Genomic DNA, 24704 nt, shown 5'->3' on the forward strand with positions numbered 1-24704 from the left:
GGCTCCTTCCACGGTGAAGAGGGAGGGACAGCAGGGGGTCAGCAAAGGGTCTCATCGCTGAAAAAGAATAGATTATGGTGAAATGCACTCTGAGCTCCGCCCAATCTGACTTCCTAACGTGCCATTGGTTTGTGCAGCTACAGAAACGTTAACAAATCAGGCGTCAGTAACGGTAAACCCCATATGCAATGCATCGTATTGCATTGTAGTGTAATGCAACATAGTGCAATTTATTCCCAGTTTTATCAAAAGTATTAGATATTCTAGGGGCATTTATTAATTGATGTCTCTTTTCCATAGCACAGTCTCCAAACTGCTGACAAAGACAAGAGCTCTTTTTAAAATATGTAAATATTTGTGATACATGTTACTTCAGCTCTGCAGTAATTCTGTGGATACAAAGCATTCAAGTCCAAACCTCCAGAGACAAAGAATAAACCGAGACGTCAGCAAATCAACATTTAATCATCAGTTCATATATCGTCAGATTCCCACATACAGCTTGTTTTCTGCAAGTTACACCTGATCACAAATAGATGTTGTCCCTCTACAAATATAAGTTAGTGCTGTACATTACTTACCAATTGTTGGTATGAACTGATCCGAGGGAGATGTAAACATTGGCTGCTTCAAGTTACAACTCTATACAGTCAACATGTGTTGGCAGCAGAATGAAAAAGAAAAATCTCTCCATAAAGTTTTCAGAAAATATTTGTGTTCTGTGCATGGCCAGAATAAGGCTTCTCAAAGTGGATGGACAAGCAGTGCTCTTGTTATTCAGATGATAACATGGACCCACGGATTGAAGGGTGTTCTGAAAGGTAATACCATCTTGCTATCAGTGTTTATGCAATCAACAATTATTTAATTCTGAAGATATCTTTTTTTTGGGGGGGGGGGGGCTTTTAGCCTAGTATATCTGACATAAACCATTTAGCATCAAGGTGTTAAGGTGCTAACATTTACAATACCGTTGTATTACTAATATTGCTTCTCTCCCATTATACATCTGAAATCAATAAATCTCTAAATAAGTTGCATCATTTCGGAGAAGTGCTCTGTAGTTAGGAACAATCACAGGCCAAACATTTGACAATAAAAACGATTCAGCAATTTCTCAACAGATCGATGAATATTAGAGTTAGTTGTGATCTACAAATAGTTGATAAAGGGTGAGTTAAAGGCACAGTTCACCCAAGAATGAAAAGTCTGACATCACTTACACACTCATGTTCAAACCTGCAGAACTGACTTCTGTGTATCATGAACGATGATATTAAAAATAACCAAACAGTTTCAATCCCCATTTATTATTTTTCTTTTTTTGTCCATTCATTGAAAGTCAATGGGAACCAGGACTGCTCAGTTAACCAACATTTTTCTAAATATTGTCTTTTATTACTGCTCAGAAGATAGTCAGTCACATACTCAGGAAAAAAGGTACAAAAGCTTTCCATATAATAGTAATTTATTTATTAAACTTTTTAAGTATGATATGTACACTTTGGGTTCTTATATTATGCCCTTATTCGTACTATATATACCTTTATGGTACCAATATGGACCCTGGGTCTATCTCTTGCAAATGTACAGCCCTAGCGACAGCTTTTGTACCTTTTTCCTCTGAGAGTGTACAGGTTTGGAGTGAAACAAGGCTGAGTAAATGATGACAGTTTTTATTTGTAGGTGGCCAGCTGACGAACAGATAGTGCTCGTGCTCACTCTCATCACCAACACACTCTTTTGTCCAAAAGATGTTACCAGTTTAACTGATTATTATACTATTTCATAGCTTTAACCCATTGTTACTAAATTATCATCACATTGTTTTTATCCTCTGTACAATCGTCTGTGTTCATAGAAATGAACATCTACTTTGGCTAGCATGAAAATCAGATAAATGATTCTTGTTTCAAAAGACATAAATGCTGACAGAAGCCGGTTTAGCAGCGACTGAACAGTTATTACTACACAGGAGAATGTAATGCTTGAATTATGGCTCATTAATATGTGATCCAGGCACATTTTCTTGACATGGCCATGATGAGGAGACTGACTAGAGACAGAGACGTCCGCTGACGAGGACAGAGACAGCGTTTGGATCGTCAAGACATCCATGTTTTCTCCTAAACGTCTGTTTTAAATGAGGGGGTTGGTTTGATGGTTAAAAAAAGACAGCGTGGAGCTTGTGGAATGCCAACAGGTAGATATTTTGGACTTGAACGAATGAAAGCATTCAGGATTTCTGCATAGACGACTGAGCAGCAGTTTGTGAGAGACCTCTGCCATCTTCAGCACAGTGACGGTCGAGCGGAGTCTGTCCTGGACATTAAAAAGAGTTTCACAGACTCAATGAGAAGTGATCCGGCTGCAGAAGTCCTGCGTGGGGGTTTTCCAGACCATGGTGTGCACCTCACGGAGGTAAACCTAATGGTCCCCGTTACTGATGACGAGCGCCTCAGGGCCAGCTGTGGCGGCGGGGATGCGGGGCATCTTCTTCAGCGGACTGGGGATATGCTGAGAAAGAGAGAAACACCATCAGCCCCACAGAAACTGTTTACATTGAAATCCTATGACACAAAACACACCTCGGCTGTGATGCAGGAAGTGATGAGTCCGGCCTCCAGCGGTCGCTCAGCGCTCATCGAGCGTCTGGAGTACTGTCTGCGATGCTTCTCGTCCACACGAGTCAGGTACCATGTTCCCGGGAAGAGGTCCTCCACCGGGCCTTGAGGGGTGTAGTTTGCTGTGGAAATGTGAGGAACATCACAAGAGTTGAATGGAGACAAAATCATTGAAGGAAGGGCAGAACACGAATGCTTGATTACCTAAATGATGGGTTTCTTCTCTGAGCTTCATGTTCTGAGCAAAAAGATGAGGTGAAACCTTCTTCCTGGAGTCCAGTCTGTCCTGTAAGTCACACAGACTGGAGACCAGCTTATCCAGAGCAGATCCTGACCATCATCACAACAGAGAGCAGTTATTAATGACTGCAACTCATACAGGAGATGTTTGTCAAGATGAGGTTTTTTTGGTTGATATTAATGCTAAATTAAGATGAAGTACCTTTCATTTACTAAAATACATCAATATGTACAGTGCTGTACAAAAGTTTGGGATCGGGAAGATATTTTAAATATGAACACTGTTCCTTCGAACTTTTTATTTATCAAAGAATCCTAAAAAAGTATTATAGGTTTCAAAAAATATTAAGCAGCACAACAGTTTCCGACACTGATTTTAAATCGTCATATTTCATGATTTCTGAAGATAAATAAATTACATTTTAAAGGATATTAAAATAGAAAACTGTAATTTAAAATTTCAATAATATTTGACAAAAAAAAAAAAATATATATATATATATATATATATATATATATATATATATATATATATATATATATATATATATATATATATATATATATATATATATATTAAAAAAATTAATCAAATAGATACAGCCTTGATGAGCAAAAGGAAAAAACATAATAAATCTTACCGATACCAAATTTTTAGGTAAATGTTACAATATATCAAAAACATTTTTCCAGATAAAACTATTGTCTTGTTATAAAAGTGCCCACACTAGAGTAATGACACTCTAATGAAGACAGCTTCTGTGTGTGTGTGTGTGTGTGTGTGTGTACCCGGTGTAGCGTCTTGTGTGACTTTGATGGAGTAGAGCGTAGCAGCAAAGCCGGAGCCGTAGGAGAACACACCGATTCTCTGTCCTGCCAGCTGCTGCGGTGTGTGTCTGCAGAGATGAACACACATTTACAGCGGCTCTGAAGAGCCCCATGAGGCATGAGGAGTGACGTGACACTTACTGAGCGAGGACCGAAGCCAAGCAGCCGTACACCGACGGGGTGTACATGTTACCATTCTGGTTCGAGATCAGGAGAGACGCCTTGGTCTTGTTCTCGAACGCTTCTGAGCTGGCCTTCAGAAAGGCCTTCTCCACATCTCTGTCGAAATAAGTGTCCTCGATCTTCACATCTCTGCAAGACATGAGGAAGAAATGTCACATGTTTGGTTTCTACTGCTGTGAGAGGAATCTTTAAAAACATTCAAAATATAAATAAATACATTTAACTAAATATCCTATAAGTGTGTCACTGTGTTGCGTGGGAGGATATTAACCTGAAAGCGTCCAGTCCGCTGAAGGGCCCGCTCTCGGTGTCTGGACTGGGGTGACACAGGAAGTCGTTGAGCATCAGTCGAGCCAGAGACTTCTGCACCAGTTTACAGTAAGGAGAGTGAAACACCATGAAGCCGAAGTCTTCCAGACTGCAACGCTTGTCAAGACCCTCTGAAACACCAGGAAGAGAAGACCCTCAACAACACTAACTCAGTACATCAGACACTGTGACACATCCCTAGTCAATCGATTTGAGAGTGAAGCGAATCGTTTCATCACTACTGGAGATGCATGGATTGTTGAGACATTGAAAACTAAATCACCTGAACGTTTGGCTGATACGGTGAACATAAACCATTCACATTTAGTACCAGACATGATGAAAGATCATGGTTTATTTGGGTATAACACAGTAATGCACTAAAGCAAAACTACTGGGACTCCTTTATACCAACTAATGTGATTTATCCAAACAGTGCAATCACAGAAAAATATAACACTGGCAGAATTAATTTTCATCCCAATTAATGTCTGGAAAATCACTGAATATGAATTCTCCGAGATTATCTTTTGGTTTACATTTTTAATGATGCCTTTTGATCTTTTTTGTTTGGCTAAATATTTGTCAATACTGACTCTCCCAATATGGCTGAATAAGAATGACGTGATTTTTAGATTCAGATTATAAATCAATTAATTCACTGACTAAATAAAGGCTCATTGAACTGAATGAGGTGTTTGTATTGTTTGTGGATCTGTAGCGGACCTCTCTGCCACTGGCCGTGGATCTTGTTCCTGTAGACGGAGTAGCAGCGGTCTAAAGCGCTGAGGTAACACTGGATGGAGAGCTTGCCGTCCACCACGGGATACTCTGACACCATATCTGGCTTATAGAAGTCATACGCATGCTGCATATGTGTCCCACGAAGCCCTGTTTAAATAAGGGAGTACAGGAAATAATAACCAGGTTTCTCTCTAGGTTACTGAGACAAAGGTCATGAGGTCACTGAGGCTCGTACCTCTCTCGAAGGCCAGAGGGGCGTTGGGTCCCACCAGCATGGCCACGGCTCCAGCTCCCCCCGTCGGCCTGGCACTGCCCGAGGCGTACACAGCAATGTCCCCCGCCACCACCAGAGCGTACCGGCCTGCCACATTGTAATTAAAAATAATAATAATAATAATAATAATAATAATAATATACGCTATATATAAAAATTCATATGCAAAAGCCTCTAAGTGCCAGCTGAAATTTATTTTTTTGCATCTGAACTCTTCATATTAAATATATTATATCTATATATAAAGATTGTTTAGCTGTAAATAAAAACGTAATTACTGTAATCCCCCCAAAACTTGATTTGATAAGCTGTTAATGTTTGTTTTTGGATTACAGTAATTCTAAATTAAAAATCAAAACACTTCTCAATCTCTAAGCGAAATGTTATTATAAATCCGATTGTTTTTCTGCTTGTGTGGTGAAGTGTGAGCTGGAGTGGTCTTGTGTAGATGAGTGTGTGTGTGTGTGTGTGTGTGAGACGCGCACCGTCCCAGGAGCTGGACTCCACCCAGTTGACGGCGTTGAAGAGCGCAGCGGTTCCTCCGTAGCAGGCGTTGGTGGTGTCCACTCCCTCCACGTCAGTGTTGCCCGACTCCTGGAACAGCTGCATCAGGACAGTCTTGGAGGACTTGGACTTGTCGATGATGGTCTCTGTGCCCACCTCCAGCCGGCCCACGCTGTCGTAGGACAGGCCGCTGCGCTCCATCAGCCGCTGCACCACGGTCAGACACAGAGAGCTGATGTCCTCACGGTCCGAGCAGAAGCCCATGCGCGCCTGACCCAGCCCCACCGTGTATTTACCGGCTGAGACCCCATCGAACTCCTCCAGCTCCGCCTGCTCCACGTACTGAGAGGGGAAGTACACCTCCAGGGCGATGATGCCCACATCCTTGGGCCACGCGGCCTCACAAACAGCAGGAAGTGATCCAGGCATCCTGAACGGACTGAGACAAGAACATGCAAACTTTAAAACCGATGTCTGGTGATTTCGCCCACACAGGTTTATTATTACACTTTCAGTTACGCTTTTTTTTCAACAGACTGATATTAAGAAAACAGGTTCACTGCTTACAGATAAATGCAGATATACCCTACTGGTCAAAAATATGGTATAATTATGATTTGTTAATTTTTTGAAAGACGTCTTATGCTCACCAAGGCTGCATTTATTTGATAAAAATTACAGCCAAATGCTTTCTGATCCTAATACATCATACATCAGTGGAGAGCTTATTTATTCAGCTTTCAGATGATGTATTAAGGGTCACAAATATCTTTATCTTTACATTTGATCAATTTAATTTAATGAAAATGTGTTTACCCCAAAATAAGAGGAAGAGCCACTGTGAAGTGACAGAGGCACACAAAGCCAGCTCTGCTCTCCTCTAATGAGATTAACCCTTCATCTGCGGAACAACATCACCTTTAACCCACTTAGATATGGCGAGTAAACACACCTGACCTCTCCGTGGGGAGCAAAACAAGTACACACACCACTGGTAGGCGTTTATTTACACACAGAGCATGCAGAAAAAACAGAGTTCACTAGAAATCACCAGAAACAAGCGCACTATGTGATCTTGGGACAGACTTAAAAGAGGCTTACAGTCACAGCATGCAGGTTATAAACGGGTGTTTCTGTCAACTGGCTCTCTAGTCAATATGAATTAGGCGAAACCTATAGAAACTGTTTGCCTAATCTTTCTTCTGTACCAATCTTTGCCTAATAAACATCCCATCATAGCATAATTAGCATAATATATAATGCTAATAAATGAAGCGAGCTGGTTTGTCGTGTTGCTAACAGCACACTTACAGCAGTCCCTTCAGAAACAGATCAGCTCCTACCTCACAATCATGTGTTAGCTGCTGTAGCTGTCAGGAGAGCTCATAAGGTCAGATGTTTGGTGCAGTCGAGCAGGATATGAGGACGGACCCACTTCCGCTCACGCAGGCGCGCGACTCAATTCACAGACGCCTACTACGTACTTAAAACTGCGTCCATCCAAGTGTGTAGTAGACACGAACTTTTAATGCACTGGAGAGAGCACTACTGCTAATCATAATATTCGGGAATAATGTATGACTAAAGCGTTTTTCGTTAAAACAAAATATGTGTATTTAGTGTCTTAGTTAAACGTTTTATTAAACGCGAATTTTATTGGAAAAAAATAATAATAATAAAATGTATGTTTGTGTTCAAATCAGCGCTTAGTATTTACAATATCCACTAGTCTGAGATTGGAGTATCAGCTTTTTGCAGGGACAGATTTTAGATGCACAATAATGTGATTTTTATTCATTATATATTTTTTTCTGGCCGAGTATAATTTCCACATTAAATTGATGGTGATTTTAATTATTTTTGCACATATTTTCTATTTAACTAAAACAACAGGCCTACTACTAATTATAATGAATAAAAGAGCGTTTCAAATACATGCTCCCTACATTATCTTCGGTCTTCCAGGATTACTGGACTGTTATTGAGATGAAGTCTGTTGAGATCAGTCATTCTAGCTTTTAAAAATGTAATGTGAGTTTAGTTACATTGAAACTTTTCAAATAACAGTAACTTAAATTAGATCAAGGCTAACTCCGTATTAAATAAATCCGTGTTCGACTCTTACCTGTACAGCAGAGTTCAGTTCTTCAGTCGCTTGTTGAGCGCGAGGTTAAAGACACTATTTATACACGCTAAGAGCCCGATACCTGGGCTGTCAATCAAAACACACGCTGTTCCGAGGACTTGCTTCTCCCGCCCCTTTGAAGTCCTCAGCCAATGAGCGGTCGAGAAAGGAGGGTCGCGAGCGAGGTGCGCACAGTGGTTCAATGGTGTGAGTGAGTGACGGTGTATGGTGAGAGAGCGGCAGCCAATCACAGCGCGCGGCTGATTTACTGGCCATAACACTGTTTCCATGACTCCCAGAGACTGAACGCCGAAGCACATCCCATCAGAGGATCAGCACACTTCTGTTCGCTGCTCACTGAATGACGTCATGTGTGACCCACAGAGTGAAGATATTCAAAAGTGTATTTTGAAAAGAAGAGAAGAAAAAAAGCCTAGTTTCCCTCGTTTTAACAGTCCAGCTTGAGAATGAGGTTACTAGTGTAAATTAGTGTTAAATACTATATAAATACTATAACAGCACATTTAGAATTCATATTCTATCTAAAGAGATGGAGCTATCTCTCTATTGTTTCAAATAAACAGCAGTGTTGAGTGAAAAGAGCAAATATTTTAATAGCTTTTATTACCATATTTCTGATGTATTGTAATCTCCTCACATTCAATTGTAAAGAAGTGAGAGATTTTATCAAGTCTATTTTAATCTTTTACAGAAAGCAAAGAAAAGAGAAATTATTTCCACATTTTTCTCTTGAAACTCAAACACGTATAACAACTTTTGGGTGTGCTTCAGAAAGTGCATTTTTAAGTAATGTGACTGCTTTTATTTCATGCAAAGTGTAACATAAAACATAAGTTCAAAAGGCTGAGACAAACAGAGAACAGAAATGGGCGAATAACTCCCTGAACACAGAACAGCTGCTGGAAGTATAAAGTGCATCTTATCCTTTACAGAACACCACCCACTTTCTCAGCAGCATTTTCCACTTCATTCTCTCACCACAATATTATTTTCTTTAACGATCACTTTTTATCAATTTAACACATCCTTGCTGAATAAAAGTATTGATTTTATAAAAAAAAAGAAAAAAAATACTGACCCCAAATTACTAACCAGTAGTGTAATTGTTATTACAAAATATTTATATTTTAAAAACATAGCTTCTTTTTTTTTATTCATCAAAGTATCCTAAAAAAGTATCACATGTTCTGAAAAAATATTAAGCAGCAGAACTGTTTCCAACTTTGATCATGAATCATCATATTAGAATGATTTCTAAAGGATCATGTGATAATGATCCTAAAATTCAGCTTTGCATCACAGAAATAAATGATAATTTAAAAAAACAACAAAAACCTACTGATTCATGTGGATTGGTCACGAGCATGAAAAAAAATATATACTTTGCATTCAGATAAATACAAATCTATAAAAAGCTTGAGCTTGTAAGAAGACTCGCTCGATGTCGAGATGTCTGCTGACTGATTACATTCTGAACATTCAGTCGATCTGGACGTAATCAGAACAGATTTGAGGAGCACAACTAAACCAATAAAAGTTCATCTGCAGTCTTGTATACGAATTAAATAATAAAATTTTTTTAAACTCCCGCATTCTAGGAAGTAATTATGAATTTACTATAATTTCTAAAAAAGAAGGACATTAAACATGCATTCAGAGCTTTCCACAGTCAGAAAAACAGGGAGAACTGTACTGATGTTCATCACTGTAGTTGAACGGCAGGTGATGCTCTCCATCAGATACTGAACTGATATCTGAGCTCAGTCAAGGCTTCTTCTACACCATATACATGAGTGAAGTCACAGCAATGGAAGTTAAACATGCTACGGCCGTCATTACTCAACACCGATCACATGATACTGTAGACAGCAGGATAACACTGATCTGAACAAATGCAATCAGCACATTTTGTTATGTGTTGTCAATATGTGAAAGAAAAAGAGGCAGAGAGAAAGATTTTCCTATACGTTTTATTTGCTATAAAGACCAAAATAGGTAGATTTCATTATAAAATGTTTCAAATGGGGTAAAAACCTAAGAATTAAAACATTTTTGACAAAAGCTACACAAGATTAAAAGATACAGCTTTAGCCAATTAAAGTTTCTCTCGCTGAACCCAGAGATGTATTTGCACAACAATAAAAGGAGCTAATATTAGTTAGCCCTTGAGCCCTGGAGATCTTTAAGGGGAAAAAATAGAGAGAGATATAAAATTATAATAAAAGAATATATATTTATATATAATTATTTATATATATATATTGAGAAAGTGAACTTTGGTAGAAGAAAACTCTAGAGGACACCTGAGGTAGAAAAGACTGGAATAAAACAGCAATAGACCATCTTCACATAAAAAGTACCACCAAGTGACGAGAAACGGCATCCTTTCATACAGGTCCGTTCAGCCCCCATCAAAAAAACAAAAAAAGCCAGTGAAATAACAGAATAATAACACACAGTGAGCAACAAGCTGCTTGAGATGATCGAACTGAAACGACAGAAGAAGATGTGGAAAACTCAAGTAATACTGATTAGATTTTATGAAGCGGACTGAAACTGACATCTTTCCAGTATATAAAAAGACAAGAGTGCATAACTTTAAAGCTTTTATAAAGGCATAGAAAAAAATAAAATAAAACACCCAAATGCAGGAACAAAATAAGTATTAATGATGAGAAGTGTGGCTTCCAAAAAATAAAATAAATACAAAATTGCAGGAGTCGAGTAAAATACATTTAGCTACCAAAATCCATATTTACATCTGAACTCTTCAAGCTTGATCGGCCTGTATTCCACAATTTAGCATTAAATAAAATCACTTTTAAAAATAGTTTGGAAACGGTCAAGTTTAAAACTGAGATTGGAGTCCAAATAAGGTCAAATAATGTGTCAGCAGCAACAACACTTGAAGAGCTACAGTTCAGACACCTGACATCTGCATAATGCTAATTGTTTTTGGGAAAACAATGATAACGAGCACTAATATCTTTAGCTAAATATGATCCCTCCACCCAAATGTTCAACAGCATGAAACGGAGTAAATAACACATGAGGAAATAATCAGGAAAAGGTGCTGAATACTCCTTTAGGAAGCTTAATCACTTACAGAACGCACCAAAAACATGGCTGAGCAATAAACAGCTGAGTTGGAGATCAGAAATTATGTTCCAGTGAGACTTTCCAACAAGTAAAATCAAAGTTACAGACACACATCACAGTCTAAAATTGGGTGATAGCTTTGCAAAGGTTCCCGATTACACCCAAACAAGTAAAAGCAGACATCTATACATACCGGCATCAGAAGCATTCACATTCAGCGGTGCGCTAGATCAACTAGCAAAGATTTGTCTTTCACCAAAACACATTCGTGGTGGAAAGCAAATCACGAGGCTTGACACAAACAGTGTTAAAATGTGAGGAGATTTAACAGATGAACTGACCTAAAGACTCAGAAGGTAAGCAGGGATCTGCAGTTAAAAACAGACATGGCACTTTCATACAGACACATGTGCTAGCGGGGTTTGCATCAGGTATTGAGCTCCAGCTTCAGTGACCGTGGCAAGAGAACGACAGCAGGATGAGCTTCAGTAGTCGGAGGTCTCGCTCTACCAGCTGTGCCGGAAGATGGGGTGCTTCAGCAGCTCTCTGGAGGGCGAGCGGTCGGAGGGCTGGAGCTCCAGGCAGCGCAGGGTGACGTCCCGCAGGCCTGGAGACAGGTGGGGAGGGATCGAGGGTGCTGTGGTAGCACTGGCGATCTGGGAGATTTAAAGTGAGACAGGAGTTCAGATATACACACACAAATCTATACATGTCAGTGCTGGGGAAAAATACAGTAATGCTTTATTTTAAGGTGTCCTTGTTACACATGTTATATGTAATTACGATTTTAACACCAATTAATTATGCATAATTGCATGCAGGTAACCTTAATCCGAACCATAATGCAATTTTTTTCAGCTTGTTGGTTAGTTTTATGGAGTTGTTTATATTATATATATATTTTTTACCTGGGTGCTAGTTAGTTTTGCTGCATTGTAAAAAAAAAAAAAAAAAAAAAAAAGTAAAAAAAAATTGGTCAGTTATTTATTTTTTTAACACAAATAGTGGGTTCAGCTTGTTGGGTCATTTTATTTGGTTGTTTTAGTTTTCCTATGTTTTAAAAAAAAATGCTGTTTTTATATATCTATATATCTTTTTTTACCCAAATGCTGGGTTCAGTGTGTTGGGTCACTTTATTATATTTCTTTTTAAACAGGTGCTGGGTAATTTTTCCTGCATTCAAAAAATTGCTGGGTTATTATTATTATTTATTTTTTAACCCAAATGCTGGGTTCAGCTTGTTGGGTCATTTAATTCGGTTGTTTTTAATATTTTTACCCAGGTACAGGGTAATTATTTTTAACGCTGGGTTATTTTTTTCTCCACCCAATTGCTGGGTTGAGCCTGTCTCTGACAAAACAGCACATCCACTGAGTTACAGTGTGGGCATTCTGAGCCAAGTTCATTTATCAAGTCTTTACTGTGCTGTAAATTAGATTATTTAAAAGCGTCAGCAGCGGTCGTTTCACATGATGAAAATGCCTTTTGCCTTGCATAACAAACTGATTTTATCCATTATAATATTTAATTTACACTGGGATGCGAATTAGCACAATTTTTATTCAAAAAGTGATTACAGAGTAAATATAATCTGATTTTTTTTTTAAATGTCTAAAATGCTTGTTAAACGAGTGTAAATTGTGTGCAATATTGTAAACTATGTTATATTCACCCAAATAAATTCAAATGGTCTTGTCCATGTGTTCTTGCTTAATAATAAATGTTCATCTTTTGATTATGGCTGTTGCCTATAATAATTCTGTGTATGTTTTTTTTTTTCAGCCAAATTTAAGGCAGTAATATAATCATTTTCAAACAATAGTTGTCATCTCATCACCATTCATAAAAAGTCCCCGGGGCGAGTAACACATTTCAGTGCTGACTCTACTCACATTTGGTGCTTGGAATCATTTGAATGACAGCGCGAGTTCTCAGGACCATTCTGTCCATGTTTTAGTAAACAATTCCTCACAGTTTCTTTAGTTCATTTCTTAAGGCCACTTCAATCATCATGCAGTAAACCCCCTCCACCCCACCAGAATCATCATTTCTGTTATTCTCCAAACCCGGTAGGAGCCCTGATATCTACACACTGTTCTCACCTTGAAAATGAGTGCCAGGTGGTTGGAGTGTTTCTCTGCGTTCCAGGGCGGCTTGGCACAGGACATCTCTATAATAGCACAGCCCACACTCCAGACGTCACAGCTGCGCCCGTACTGCTGTCCTCTCAGCACCTGCACACACACACACACACACATCACACTCATGACTTCTGAGGCTCACTGGGACACAGGACTGCACACCTCTGATCTGTCCTCTTCACAGAACGGTCACCCTCGCAGCATGAGTCACTGTCTCTCTCAGTCCTCTGCCCTCAGAATGAGCCCAGTACACTAGTCAGTAATTCTCTGAGTTATTAGTCATGGAGGGCCAAAGAGGACAAAACGGTGCTACAACGTGTGAATCTGAAATCCTGTACAAAACCTAAAAAGCATCGAGGGGTCCACTTCGACATTGTCAGCTTGAATGATAATGTACAAATTAAAAGTTCTCTGCTTCATTATTAAAAACACTTGTTTTGTTTTTTTAGAAGTACATGCATGAAGAGAACTGTTCATATATACAATACACAACACACACTGTATTCTATAATGCCGTTTCTGTAGTTGTCATTGATTTTGTGAGTTACCCAGCTAAAGAACTGATTTACTGACCGTACATTTAAATGAAAAAGCCCATACAAAACAAATTAAAAGGTGGCATCGGCCAGCCATTCAAGTGATAAACTGATCTAATTCAAATGTTTTCTTTCTCTGCACCATGTAATGTGAAGTAAGGGTACACAGGTGCACAACTTTTCTTGCCATCTAAGCTCTGGACATTTAAATGTCTTTCCACAAAACTGTGGTCAAGTCTGGTGACCTCTGTGTGTGCGGTTCATAGTTTCGTGGCCAGTCAGGAAAACAGGACAAAGTGGATTTAGATCTCAAGTTGAAATGAAAGTAAATTGCAGTTCTTTTAAAGCAGCCACAATTGGCCGACCCTTGAGTCCGTGTTGTTATTGTGTGCCCAAACTCTGTTTAATTAGGAATCAGTTCAGCTGGCCCTGCCTCCCCCAGCAGTGTATTCATCACTGAACCTCTTCAAAATGAACAAGCTTTCTTTTGTCTGGGAGGGTCTCTCTTTCTCTCATTCTCCAACCAAGCCACCAGAGCTTTGAGCAGAGTCCGGGCAGGCTGACGTCTTTACGTATGTGAATCAAATGGACTCAAGCAAAGCAACTAATGTGTAAAACCAGATGGATCTATAGTTTTCTACATTAGCTGCATTATAACATATCAACAAATTCTGCAAACAAAAGAAACAGTGCCACATACGGTGACCCATTTGAATGCAGCATTTGACGCTTTAATATTGTTTGTGAGACAGTGTTACAGCAAGTATTAACCGTAGTTTAGAGTCAAATGTTTACCTCAGGAGCCATGAAGGCAATGGTCCCCAGGAGCTGCCCCTGAAACTCCCCTGCACCGGTGCCTTTTGAAGCCAGACGCGCCGCTGCCCCAAAATCAGCTATCCTCAACCTCTGACCCGTGCTGTCTATCAGCAGATTGGCACCTGCAGTGACAGAAACATGCAATAAAGCTCTGCTCCTGCCCATGTAGAGACAGAGTTTCTCCACTTGTTCATCTCAGAATAACTGGGTTTATCTGAAATGCATTCTGGGATTGCCCAGGCGTGGATTGGGGTGGGCAGTATGACCAAAAATTCAGTTTCACAGTATTTATAACAATATATTTCATCATATGGTTATTAACTTGTGTAGTTATTCTGAACATAGACAAAAAGGGCATTTTATGATTAATAAATTCAATACTCTAGAAATGCAAAGTACTTCACCCTGTTTAAATCTTTTTTTTTTTTTTGGTTATAAATTATTTATTTAGTAAAAAAAACCAATACTGCTCCCAGCTGACTGCTATTAAATGAAACTTTTAGGTGCAATTAAACTTTAATCAAGATGTTTCTGAATCAATTTATTAATAAAATGTTATGGTTTTATTTCAATGAATTCATATCTAAATATTTTATATTGAAAAATTCAATTAATAATAAATTACATTTAGAACAGAACAATGTAGAATACTATTAATATTAGTTATATTGGTTTCCTGCTGTCTGTTTATTATGCTGTGTTTTAAGGGGCTTGTATTGCTCTTTTTGTGATATCTGGAGCTTTAATCAAGAGAGGGAAGAGTTCAAAAGTATGCAAACTGAACATCACCTACTGTACTGTTAATGCTGACTGAGAAGTGTAAACTATAACCGTGTATTTGACTAAAGCCCAAGACACGCCGCTCATATTCGCCTCTGATCAGTTCATTTGAGTGCCTGATTAGGTTGGGAACAAGCTTAAAACACACCTCACTGCCCTCTACATCCATCAACACAAGAGCACTCCTCCCAGTACAGAGAGCGTAGCAGAGTTAGCTGTACCTTTGATGTCCCGGTGGATGATCTGGTTCTCGTGGAGGTACGCCAGACCTCGCAGAAGCTGCTCGGTGTAGTTGATGACCACTCCCTCCTTAAAGGCACCATACTTATTTAAGAGATGAGACACAGAGCCACCTAAGAAGACAGGAGTCTGAGTATTACATTTAATGGAATAGGACAAATCAGTAGCCAAAAGGATCCCAACACTACCTATGGTACGGTCACATTGTCTTTTTCATGGGGGAATCCTTTCAATTCAATAAGGATCCACTCAGTTTGTAATTTGTGTGAGGAGGACAGATTTCGTAATAGCTTTAAAGTTAGTCATGCAGATGCACCACCATCATCAAGAGATTTCAAACTGATAAATGGACCGTTTTTGTCATGTGACCGCACCTTTACTCTCTGCATGATTGTGGACCACCTACCTGCCATCCACTCCACAAACAGGTTGTAGTTGCTCTTCTCACAGGTTGCTCCAAGCATCCGGATGATGTTGGGGTGGTTGAGGAGACCCATCATGCGGATCTCCTCTCGTAGTGCCTCCACCACCTCTTCCTGCTCCGAGGACGTGTTCCTCACATACGTCACCTGAGGAGTAAAAATGGCAGGACTGATCAGTAACCTTTTCAAAGGGGAGGCTTGCAGCCTGAAGATCATGAATGCATGGTGGTAATCTCTTGTGAAGTGCTGGGTGGTGTGTGACACATGTCCTCACCTGTTTGACTGCCATCAGAGTGCCAGTGCCCACATCCTGAGCCTGGTAACATGACGAGAAGGCACCCAGCCCAATCTGCTGACCTTTGAGCCATTCCTTGCCCTCCCGGTATGGCTGCTTCGCTTTGGTATGACCAGGCAGAGTCTCTGGTGTCTGATCATGGAAAGCAAAAACGGGGGGAAAATTGAAGCCAAAAGGGGTACAACAACTTGTCACTGGGGCGGTACTCTGAACATCTTTGTACATTATTTACTGCTAAAAGGTTCATTGTAGCACCTTATGAGGTCAAATTAATACTTTTAATTGCGAACAGTAAAATGAAGTGATGCAAAGGCCATGTATGGTAAACCATACTCTGAATCGGTCCTCAGCATGTCACCTATCCAAGCACTGTTCATTAACTTCTACCTACATTTGCTGCCGCTACTAAGACTTTAACCTGCGACCTCCACAGTTTACAAGTTTATAAGTCTAATTTAATTAAGATCATGCACTCACATCCACCTGAATAATGATCACGTCCTCTTCTTTCTCCACCTGTAACTGTGGGATGACAGGCAGGGCGTCTTGTGACTCAGACATGGCCATGATCACCGCCAGCGCCTCTTCTTCCTCAGCTTCCATCTTCTCCTTGCACTTCTGGTTCTGGGTCACGTCCTCGCTGTACGTGTCGTCGTCTGTGTGCGCCTGCTCTGGTGACAGCACCGCCACTTCGGACTGGAAGGTGACAGTGCTGTCTGCCGCAGGGATGGAGGTGTCCAGCAGGTCCTCCATGCTGGAGCTGAGATCGGCCGAGGCGTCCAGACCGGGGACCTTCTCCTCCACTGGAGTGAAGACCGAGTCCTCGCTGGGGATGAGAGTGGATCCGCCGCTGCAGACCACGTCATCTCTGGACCTGACCTCCTGAAGGTCCAGTCTCATGTTGCTCTTCGTCCCTGGGTTTAAAGCTTTAGCTCCGTCAGCGGGACAGGGGCGAGTGGGTCTGGGCCGGTGGATCTGACTCGAGGGCAGTGGTTGAGCTTGTGTGAACACTGGTGAAGGCAGCTTCTCCGTATCCTTACAGACGCCTCCGTTTAATCCCTTCTTACGCTGGGTATTCAGTGAGGACTGGGTGAGCTTATTGGGCATAAAACACTGCGGCAAGGCTTTGGGGTTTTCTGGAGGGAAGGCAGAGGCGTTGGCCATGGACAGAGAAGGAAGGTTTGGGGGCTGACCGGATGACGGGGAGTTCAAACACTGACTCACGGGTCTGTTTCGGGGCTGAACGGGGGGCTTTGGAAACTCAGCAGGGCTTGTGACGACGTTTGAGAGTCTCTCTGTTATATCGTCCACAGGAGCTGAACAGGCTTGACCTGAAAGCGTCATCTTGGTGGTGTTCTGCTGTAGATCAGGGGTGGGAGAGTTTCTCTCGGTGGTGCACGGGGAGTTCTGGGGGGGTCCGAGGAAAGCGCTGGAGTGTGAGCCGTGCTCGGTCTGCAGGTCGTCTAGTCCCAGGTGGATGGCGTCCAGGATGTCCATCTCCTCAGCGATGGCCAGGAGACGGCGGCGCATGCGGGCGTAGTGAGTGGAGCTGGTGATGTTGAGCATGTCCAGGAGCTTCAGGAAGACATGAGGCACACGCGCGACCATACGGGCGGCGCTCAGGAACACCCGGCGAGAGAGTTTACCCACCATGGAGTGAGAGTTATCGATGGACTGCAGCGCGAATCTCAGAAGAGGCAGCAGCTTCTGGTACCTACAAAAGACAAAATAAATGAAAAAACATTATTTTCAGTAAAGCACTTTGCATACAGAAGGTGCAAACCGGTTTCCCTTTACTTTTTAATTCAGAAGCTGATAAGTCAAGTAATTAGATTACTTATTTCCAGTAACTAGTAAAGCAATACTATACTTTTACATTTACAACAAAATATCCGAGTTACTTTTTCAATAAGGGTTTTTATAAGGTTTTTCGGGAGAAGCGTGTGACTTTCTTTAGCCCTATTTGGATGGGATTAGTTTTACAGGGGTAGAAGGGTAATGTTATGTCACCACAGGACATCTGTAATATTAATGGCAGATTCACACTGATTAGAAATCTCAGGAAGAGGGAGAGGTAACGATCAACTTTTATAATAGTTCATTCTTAATAAATTAAAATCAGAAGCACGGGAAGATTTGGAAGCATTGCTGTACCTCTCCACAATGTTTTGGGCCTGGTTGCAGTCGTCTCCAGACACGATATGAGGGTAGAATTCAGCAGGAAACTCCAGCAGGAGCCGGTCGATCAGACACAGCCGACCCAGCAGTGCTTGCCAGTTACTGGCCTCCGTTTTAGAGCCCAAGATACAGCTCAGGACATAGTCAACTCCACCGATACCAATAGAGCCTGTGGACAATCAGAGAGGAAAACATCTTTATTTAAAAAGTACAGTTCATTAAAAACTCATTACTCTTTCCAAACCTGTGTTTTAAAGTACTATTTTATACAAGGCATTTATAATAGCTTCATGAGAGGTATACTTGTAGTTCCCTTCTACCATGTCTCATCATACACAAGCAAGATTTTTAGTGCTATGGTGGAGTGTTTTTCGCTCAATATCAAATGTAAGCTTCCTGTTTCTCACACAAGTGTCTATGTATATATGCATCACGATTTGCACACTTACGCACTATTCTACGTGTTATACTTATGCTCGTGATATACTGTGTAAACAGTGTGGAATATGATTTGTACCTGCTTTGAGGATTTCCCTCCCCACAGCGAGCTCCCCCATCTGCCCTTTGCACAGCTCCAGCAGAGTGGAGACGGACAGCTGACTGGTGCGACTACACACACACACACACACACACACACACACACACACACACACACACACACACACACACACACACACACACACACACACACACACACACACACACACAGTTAACTCACTCCAAAAAAGATAAAATTCCAAATAAGGTTGGTACTTGCTTATCCAAAAAGTACTGATTGGATAATAAAAAGAAGCAGAATTGAAAAATATTATGGTGTGGTGATGCCCACAACAAAGAAAGATTATGAAGACAACCCATATTACCAAATCATTCACAATAAGACCAGGAAGGTGTGTGGTGGAGCAAATAGTACACATTTTAATTTCATACTGAAAACTCTTTAAAATATATATATAATAATAATATCAGCACTCCAGCAGCAAACACTAAACTGCATTATTGGTCTGTGTTTGTTACATTGCTTGACCACTAGGTGGCGATAGCTTGTTAACTCTGATCTTCTGATTGTTCACATCAGGGCAGATCACTAATGAGCTCATTCTCCTCTGTGTGTTAAAAGCAGGCCTCAGTCAGATCTGATCAAGCGTGTACCTGTTAGCGTCCGCACACTTGAGCAGGACGGTGTCCACCACGGGCCGCAGCAGCTGCTGTAGTCGCGTCCGCTCGGACACCGAGTGACAGGGGGTGTACACCAGCATCGCCCGCAGGGTTTTCTGAAACAAACACCAACTCTTAACATGGATCAACACAAGCACAAACAAACCACGGTGTCTTGTGTTGTGGATTCTCTAGTCGCTTTAGCCCCGTGACCCAAACAGAGCTGAGCAATTAGTTGAAAATATTGAAAGTGTATATATATTAGCTGCTGTTCTAAACAAAAAGTAGCTTTAAAGGTTTTCTGTTCAAAATAAAAACTTAATCATTTAACATTTAAAAACTAAGAATTGGTCACTTTCACTTTCTAAGGTTTAATTTCTGGCTATTAACAAACTATTAACAACGACTTTTGCCTGAATCTCCTAATTTGCTGCTTATTAATAGTTAGTAATGAAGTTAAGTTTAGGTATTGTTAAGCATTAGAGATGTAGAATATGCTCATGCAGATAATATGCTAATAATAGGCATGCTAATAAACAACGAGTTTAAAGTGAGAATTGGTCCTTACACTAAAGTGTTACTGAAGAAAGCAATACATATTAATGTTGTAACTTTAGTTGTACTGCAATTTCGAAAAGAAAAAAAAATTTTTTTTACAGTGAAACATTACAATATGATTATTTTTATTTTGTTGAATAAATTTTGTTTAACAACAAAACAAGAACTGTTATTAGTCATTTTACATCTAACATTAAACTACATTTTCAGCCAAATTGCAGAGCCCTACCAACAAGTACAGCAAACATGGAGAGTTTATTAAAAAACAATAACAACAACATTAAATAAATCACAATAATATGAAAAACCTCAGTTATTTTTTTTCTCTCCAAAACATTCAGCCTTAATAATTTTTGATTTATTTTTTTTAGTTTTGGAGTGCTACGTTTCTAAAGGTTTCTTCGATTTTGATTGAAAGTCACACAACCTGGTGAACGGGCCAAGCTTTTCCAAATGACCGATTCTGACTGACATCAGCAACAAAAGCAGCAGTAGTTCAGTCTTCATCAGCACAGCGGTCAGGACAGGGCTGTGAGTGTGTGAGAAAGAGTTCACCCTGACCCTGACTCCAGAGAGAGCTGGGAGTGGTGACTGATAGCACATCACACTGGAGATTAACCCAGCATACACTCCCCTCATGAAAACAAACACTCTACCGCCTACACACACACACACACACACACACACACACACACACACACACAACACTAAAGGCTACAATCCTGGCTCAAATAATGCTCTTCTCCCTGCAAAAAAATAACTCCAAGTCAAGAATAAATAGTGAAAAGTGTCATTTTAAGTGGCCAGCTTTAGTACCCGAGCAGACTTCAGATAAACGTCTGCAGTGTTTACTGAGCAGTCTAACACAAGGTAACATCTGGACTATTTTTAGCTCATAGAGAAGACCCTCTTTTTGGTGCGTGTTCTAAGAACACTGAAAAACTGCTGGAAAGCCCCGAAAGGACAAACGCTTGTTGTATTTTTAATAGAGGCGTCTCACTGGAGCACAGAGCCCGGGGGAAAGACCATCCCAGAAGTCCAAGCAGCAAGAGCTATTGTTTTTGTTGTTTTGTTAAAGGGAGAAAAATAGGTTAAGAGACAAAGAAAAAGAGAAAGCTTTGTTTTCCAGCTTCAGTCTGAGGATCCCCGCTGTTTCCAGACTTCCTGGTTTGAAGTGAACTTTAAAACGAGCCAGCGTGGTTCAGTGCACTTTAGAGCTCAGTACGGCTCTGATAACCTCTGATCAAAGCTGACCGAAGGGAGAAATCTTATCTAGACTGCTTTATATCTAGCAGAAATACACTGATATCAGCCAGAACCAAAACATTTTGGCACAAGTTAATAATAAAGTATTAAGGGCCAGATTTGTTTCATTTTTGTATTGGCTGAACAGTGTGAATGATAAAGTTTTAAGTTTAGTTTAGCTTTCTAAATACAGTAATTTTTTCATCTCACGAGTGATCAGGAGTATTTCTGATATAAGTGAAGAGCATCTAAGGTTTCTATTGACATGATTTTGAAGAGTTGAGCATTGTAGACAATCTCAGACACGTCTATTGATCTCTGATGTGTAATCAGAAGCATTTCAGTTTTATGATTTACTCAATATTGCTTGAAATACTACTCAAAAGGACAGTGCTTTTGCTCAACACATGGCCGCAAGACAATGTTTTGACCCAAAATCCATCTACTCAAACCTGTGCTGATGACCGTAGGAGCTCTTGGTGAAGAGTTGGTGCAGTATTGTGCAATGTCTCTGATCACAACAGAAGCATCACGCTGTAAGGTCTCATGTGACTGAAGTGTTCACATGATCAGCAGCGGTCAGACATGTGAAACACTGGTCAAGGAAGAACGCATGTGACAGCGCTCCAACAGTCAGCATGCACGACACTTGGGGATAATAAAGACTGGAGCATTTCAATAATAAAGACTTCTGCTTCACTTGAGTGCTTAAACAACTCAGAAAGCATGCACGCTATGCATGTAACCAGAGAAGTAGCACAGGAAACCAGTGCAGCCTGATTCACTCTCATGTCTAACAGGCAATGCGCTACTGTACTACTGACAGCATTACTGTCTTTGACACTGTTTATAAGTATCCTCAATTTTCCTTTCAGGGATTCTTGCAGATTCTTGCAGGATTGATGAAGGTAACAGACTTTTTAAAGAGCTTTTTAAGAGTGAATAAAGAAAGTTATGTGTACTGGAAATCAACAATACTGAGGGGGAGATAAAGGTTTCACTTCATGCAACATTAAAATGCCATGACTTCCTGCTCTGACTGAAGTCTTTTTAAGGTCTTCATTTGCAGAAGGGTGAATTAAGACACTTTAGCAGAGGAAAGGGTGGTGTGAAGAATACAGAGGTGTAGCATCTCACCAGTGCTGCCACATAGACTTTGTAGACGGGGTCAGCGCAGACCATGGAGAGCACGCTACAGCAGGACTCCACCACCACGTCTCTGGACACCTCCCCTGCAGCTGTCCCAAGCCCCGCCCCTGCACCCGCCCCGGCCAATGAATGCTCGCCGTTGGCCAAGAGGAGGGCGCCGCTCACGTCATGTGACAGCCGCCGAAGAGCCATTTCTCTGATGTTCCAGTTTCGGGAAAAGAGACAGCCGACCAACTCCAAACCAAACACCTGAGGGAGAGCACGAACACACAAAACCACGTTCACGTCGACAGGACGAGTAAAACGTTCTCTTGCAGTGTGACATTTTCATGACCATTAAGAACAGATCAAAGAAAGAGAAAGACACCATAATAATGCATAATTACACCTGCATTTTTTCTTCTTCTTTTTTTGCATTACAGCAATGAGAATTTAGATGAAAACACAAGTCAAGCATGTCAGTTTATGTGAGATGATCTTTAAGTAGTGAGTTTTGCCAATACTGATCGCCGGCAATTATTTTTATGGCCAATTTTATTAAATCAATCCTGTTCTGCCTGTTTTTAAAGGGAAAATCCATCCAAAATGAAATCATTTAATCACCATAGTGTTTTCTGTATCCTGTAGGACTGACACAAAAGATATTTGAAGAATGTTGGTAACCAAACCGTTTCAGTTCCCACTGACATTACTGTGTATGCTCATACACTGGAAGTCAATGGAAAATGAAACTAGTTACTCATATTCTTCAAAATACCTTCTTTTATGTTCCATAGAAGAAAGAGAAGTCATGCATGTTTAAATACAAACAACATTATCATTTTTGCCCAGACTATCCTTTAGCAAAAAGGAAGAAAAAGAAGGTCTTCTGATGGCTTTGTAATAGAAATTGAGGAGTTATCAGTCTGGAGAAGGCTACAAAGACATTTCTAAGGGCTCTCTGGCTCCAACAAACCACAATCAGAGCAATTTTATCCAAATGAAGAGAGTTTGAAATAGTTGCACAGGGAGTGATCGCCCTGCTAAAATCCAAGGTACAAAATTATCCAGAAATCACCAAGAACCAAAAGACCTTCAGGCCTATCTAGTTTAAGAGGGCGATCACCTTCACACAAGTGTTATACAATGTCCTAAGTGTCTTTTTTTTGTTCATGAATGGTCATGTTAATGCATTTTTGTCTGAAGCACGTATAGTTTAGAGGTTGAGCGCACCTTGATCCAGGGTTCGGCGAGCTCTGTGTATGTCTGAGGGATGTGCTGTACTCCATACTGTGGGAGAGAGAAGTCACCGTCCTGCCCCGTTCTCGAGCTCTCGGTGTGAAGAGATGAAGACGCTGAAGAAGCAGCAGCTGTTTGACTCTGGGACTGGTTTGTGGTGCTTTCCACTGTAGATGGTGCTTCATAACTACACAGAGACACAGCTATCAGATTATGTGTCCAAGCAACATCCACAATACACTACTCTACTTGTTTTCTATTGAGCTTTCTATTCACTAAAGTATAAAATATACATCTATAAAAAACTGAATAATACTGCAGGAACACCACAAAGGCAACAAACCAAACCCGTGGTCTGTGTTCTTGAAACCTGAGATGGCAAGACCATGGTGTGTAGCATAGCATCATGACAAATGAAGGGGAATTACTTCATGAAATTAGAATAATTGTGGTTTCCTAAAAGAAGAAACATCAGGATTGGGTTTCATGCGTCTCTGTGTGTGGGGCGATTCTCTGGAAGTTGGAAAACACCAAACTCTGACTAGCCGCTAGCATGTCAATCCCGGGGAGCCACACAAACATGGCTGGTGCCGGGGTGTCTCGCTCACCTAACCACCGGAGAGGAGTCGACACCAGACTCGGTGATGACCTCTACATGACCTCCTCTCAGAGGAACTCTGAATGAAGCATCAGCACTGGTTTTGCCAGCTTCATTAGTTAGCGCTGTCTGCCGCTCTGACAGCTCGGGCTTTCTTAAACTCCATCTGTGTTTGGGCTTGTTTTGTCCAATTAGCATCAGGCCTGCTTGGGTTATGCAAGCCTCTTTTCTTATGGGTCCGCTAGTCAACTGCACACCTCCTTAAATACGCAGATATTTATGAGGTACTCTTTCCTAATGCTCATAAAACATCTGTAACTGTTGCTTTCAGCTTCAGAAAGTACAATTATTTTTACACGAACTTGAATTTTTTCTCTTACGTTTTCTAGCACTCTCTATTCTAATTCTAGCTACTGGTT

At 40.7% G+C, this 24704-nt stretch overlaps 2 protein-coding genes across 7 annotated transcripts in view; both read right to left on the reverse strand.

Annotated features, from left to right (window-relative positions):
- Window positions 1-446: 446 nt before the first annotated feature.
- hmgcs1 (3-hydroxy-3-methylglutaryl-CoA synthase 1 (soluble)) lies at window positions 447-7975 on the reverse strand. Of its 3 annotated transcripts, none has more exons than XM_052567919.1 (10): window positions 7832-7975; window positions 5688-6145; window positions 5164-5289; window positions 4911-5075; window positions 4147-4315; window positions 3834-4004; window positions 3654-3760; window positions 2829-2954; window positions 2589-2746; window positions 447-2517 (listed from the first exon to the last, which is right to left on the reverse strand). In XM_052567919.1, the coding sequence occupies exons 2-10, from the start codon at window positions 6133-6135 to the stop codon at window positions 2428-2430; spliced, it is 1560 nt and encodes a 519-aa protein (XP_052423879.1). In that variant the 5' UTR covers window positions 6136-6145; window positions 7832-7975; the 3' UTR covers window positions 447-2427. The 3 variants fall into 3 exon arrangements, with proteins under 3 accessions (XP_052423879.1, XP_052423878.1, XP_052423880.1); XM_052567918.1 differs by lacking the exon at window positions 7832-7975 and adding an exon at window positions 7050-7213; XM_052567920.1 differs by lacking the exon at window positions 7832-7975 and adding an exon at window positions 7018-7107.
- Window positions 7976-9808: 1833 nt separating this feature from the next.
- The window catches only part of map3k1 (mitogen-activated protein kinase kinase kinase 1, E3 ubiquitin protein ligase), a 42049-nt gene continuing 27153 nt past the window's right edge, over window positions 9809-24704 (reverse strand). For 3 of the 4 annotated variants that reach the window (XM_052566679.1, XM_052566681.1, XM_052566682.1), the window contains exons 9-20: window positions 23682-23874; window positions 22458-22718; window positions 19512-19633; window positions 18877-18968; window positions 18336-18528; window positions 16659-17895; window positions 16161-16313; window positions 15871-16033; window positions 15446-15577; window positions 14424-14566; window positions 13054-13185; window positions 9809-11607 (exon numbers count right to left, since the gene is read on the reverse strand). In XM_052566679.1, coding sequence (XP_052422639.1) covers window positions 11458-11607; window positions 13054-13185; window positions 14424-14566; window positions 15446-15577; window positions 15871-16033; window positions 16161-16313; window positions 16659-17895; window positions 18336-18528; window positions 18877-18968; window positions 19512-19633; window positions 22458-22718; window positions 23682-23874 — 2971 coding nt within the window. In that variant the 3' untranslated portion in view covers window positions 9809-11457. The remainder of the gene's footprint in view (window positions 11608-13053; window positions 13186-14423; window positions 14567-15445; window positions 15578-15870; window positions 16034-16160; window positions 16314-16658; window positions 17896-18335; window positions 18529-18876; window positions 18969-19511; window positions 19634-22457; window positions 22719-23681; window positions 23875-24704) is intronic. The other variant, XM_052566680.1, reaches the window with a different exon arrangement.

This window comes from Carassius gibelio, chromosome B10 (genome assembly GCF_023724105.1).
Source record: "Carassius gibelio isolate Cgi1373 ecotype wild population from Czech Republic chromosome B10, carGib1.2-hapl.c, whole genome shotgun sequence".
Classification (NCBI taxonomy): Eukaryota; Metazoa; Chordata; class Actinopteri; order Cypriniformes; family Cyprinidae; genus Carassius; species Carassius gibelio.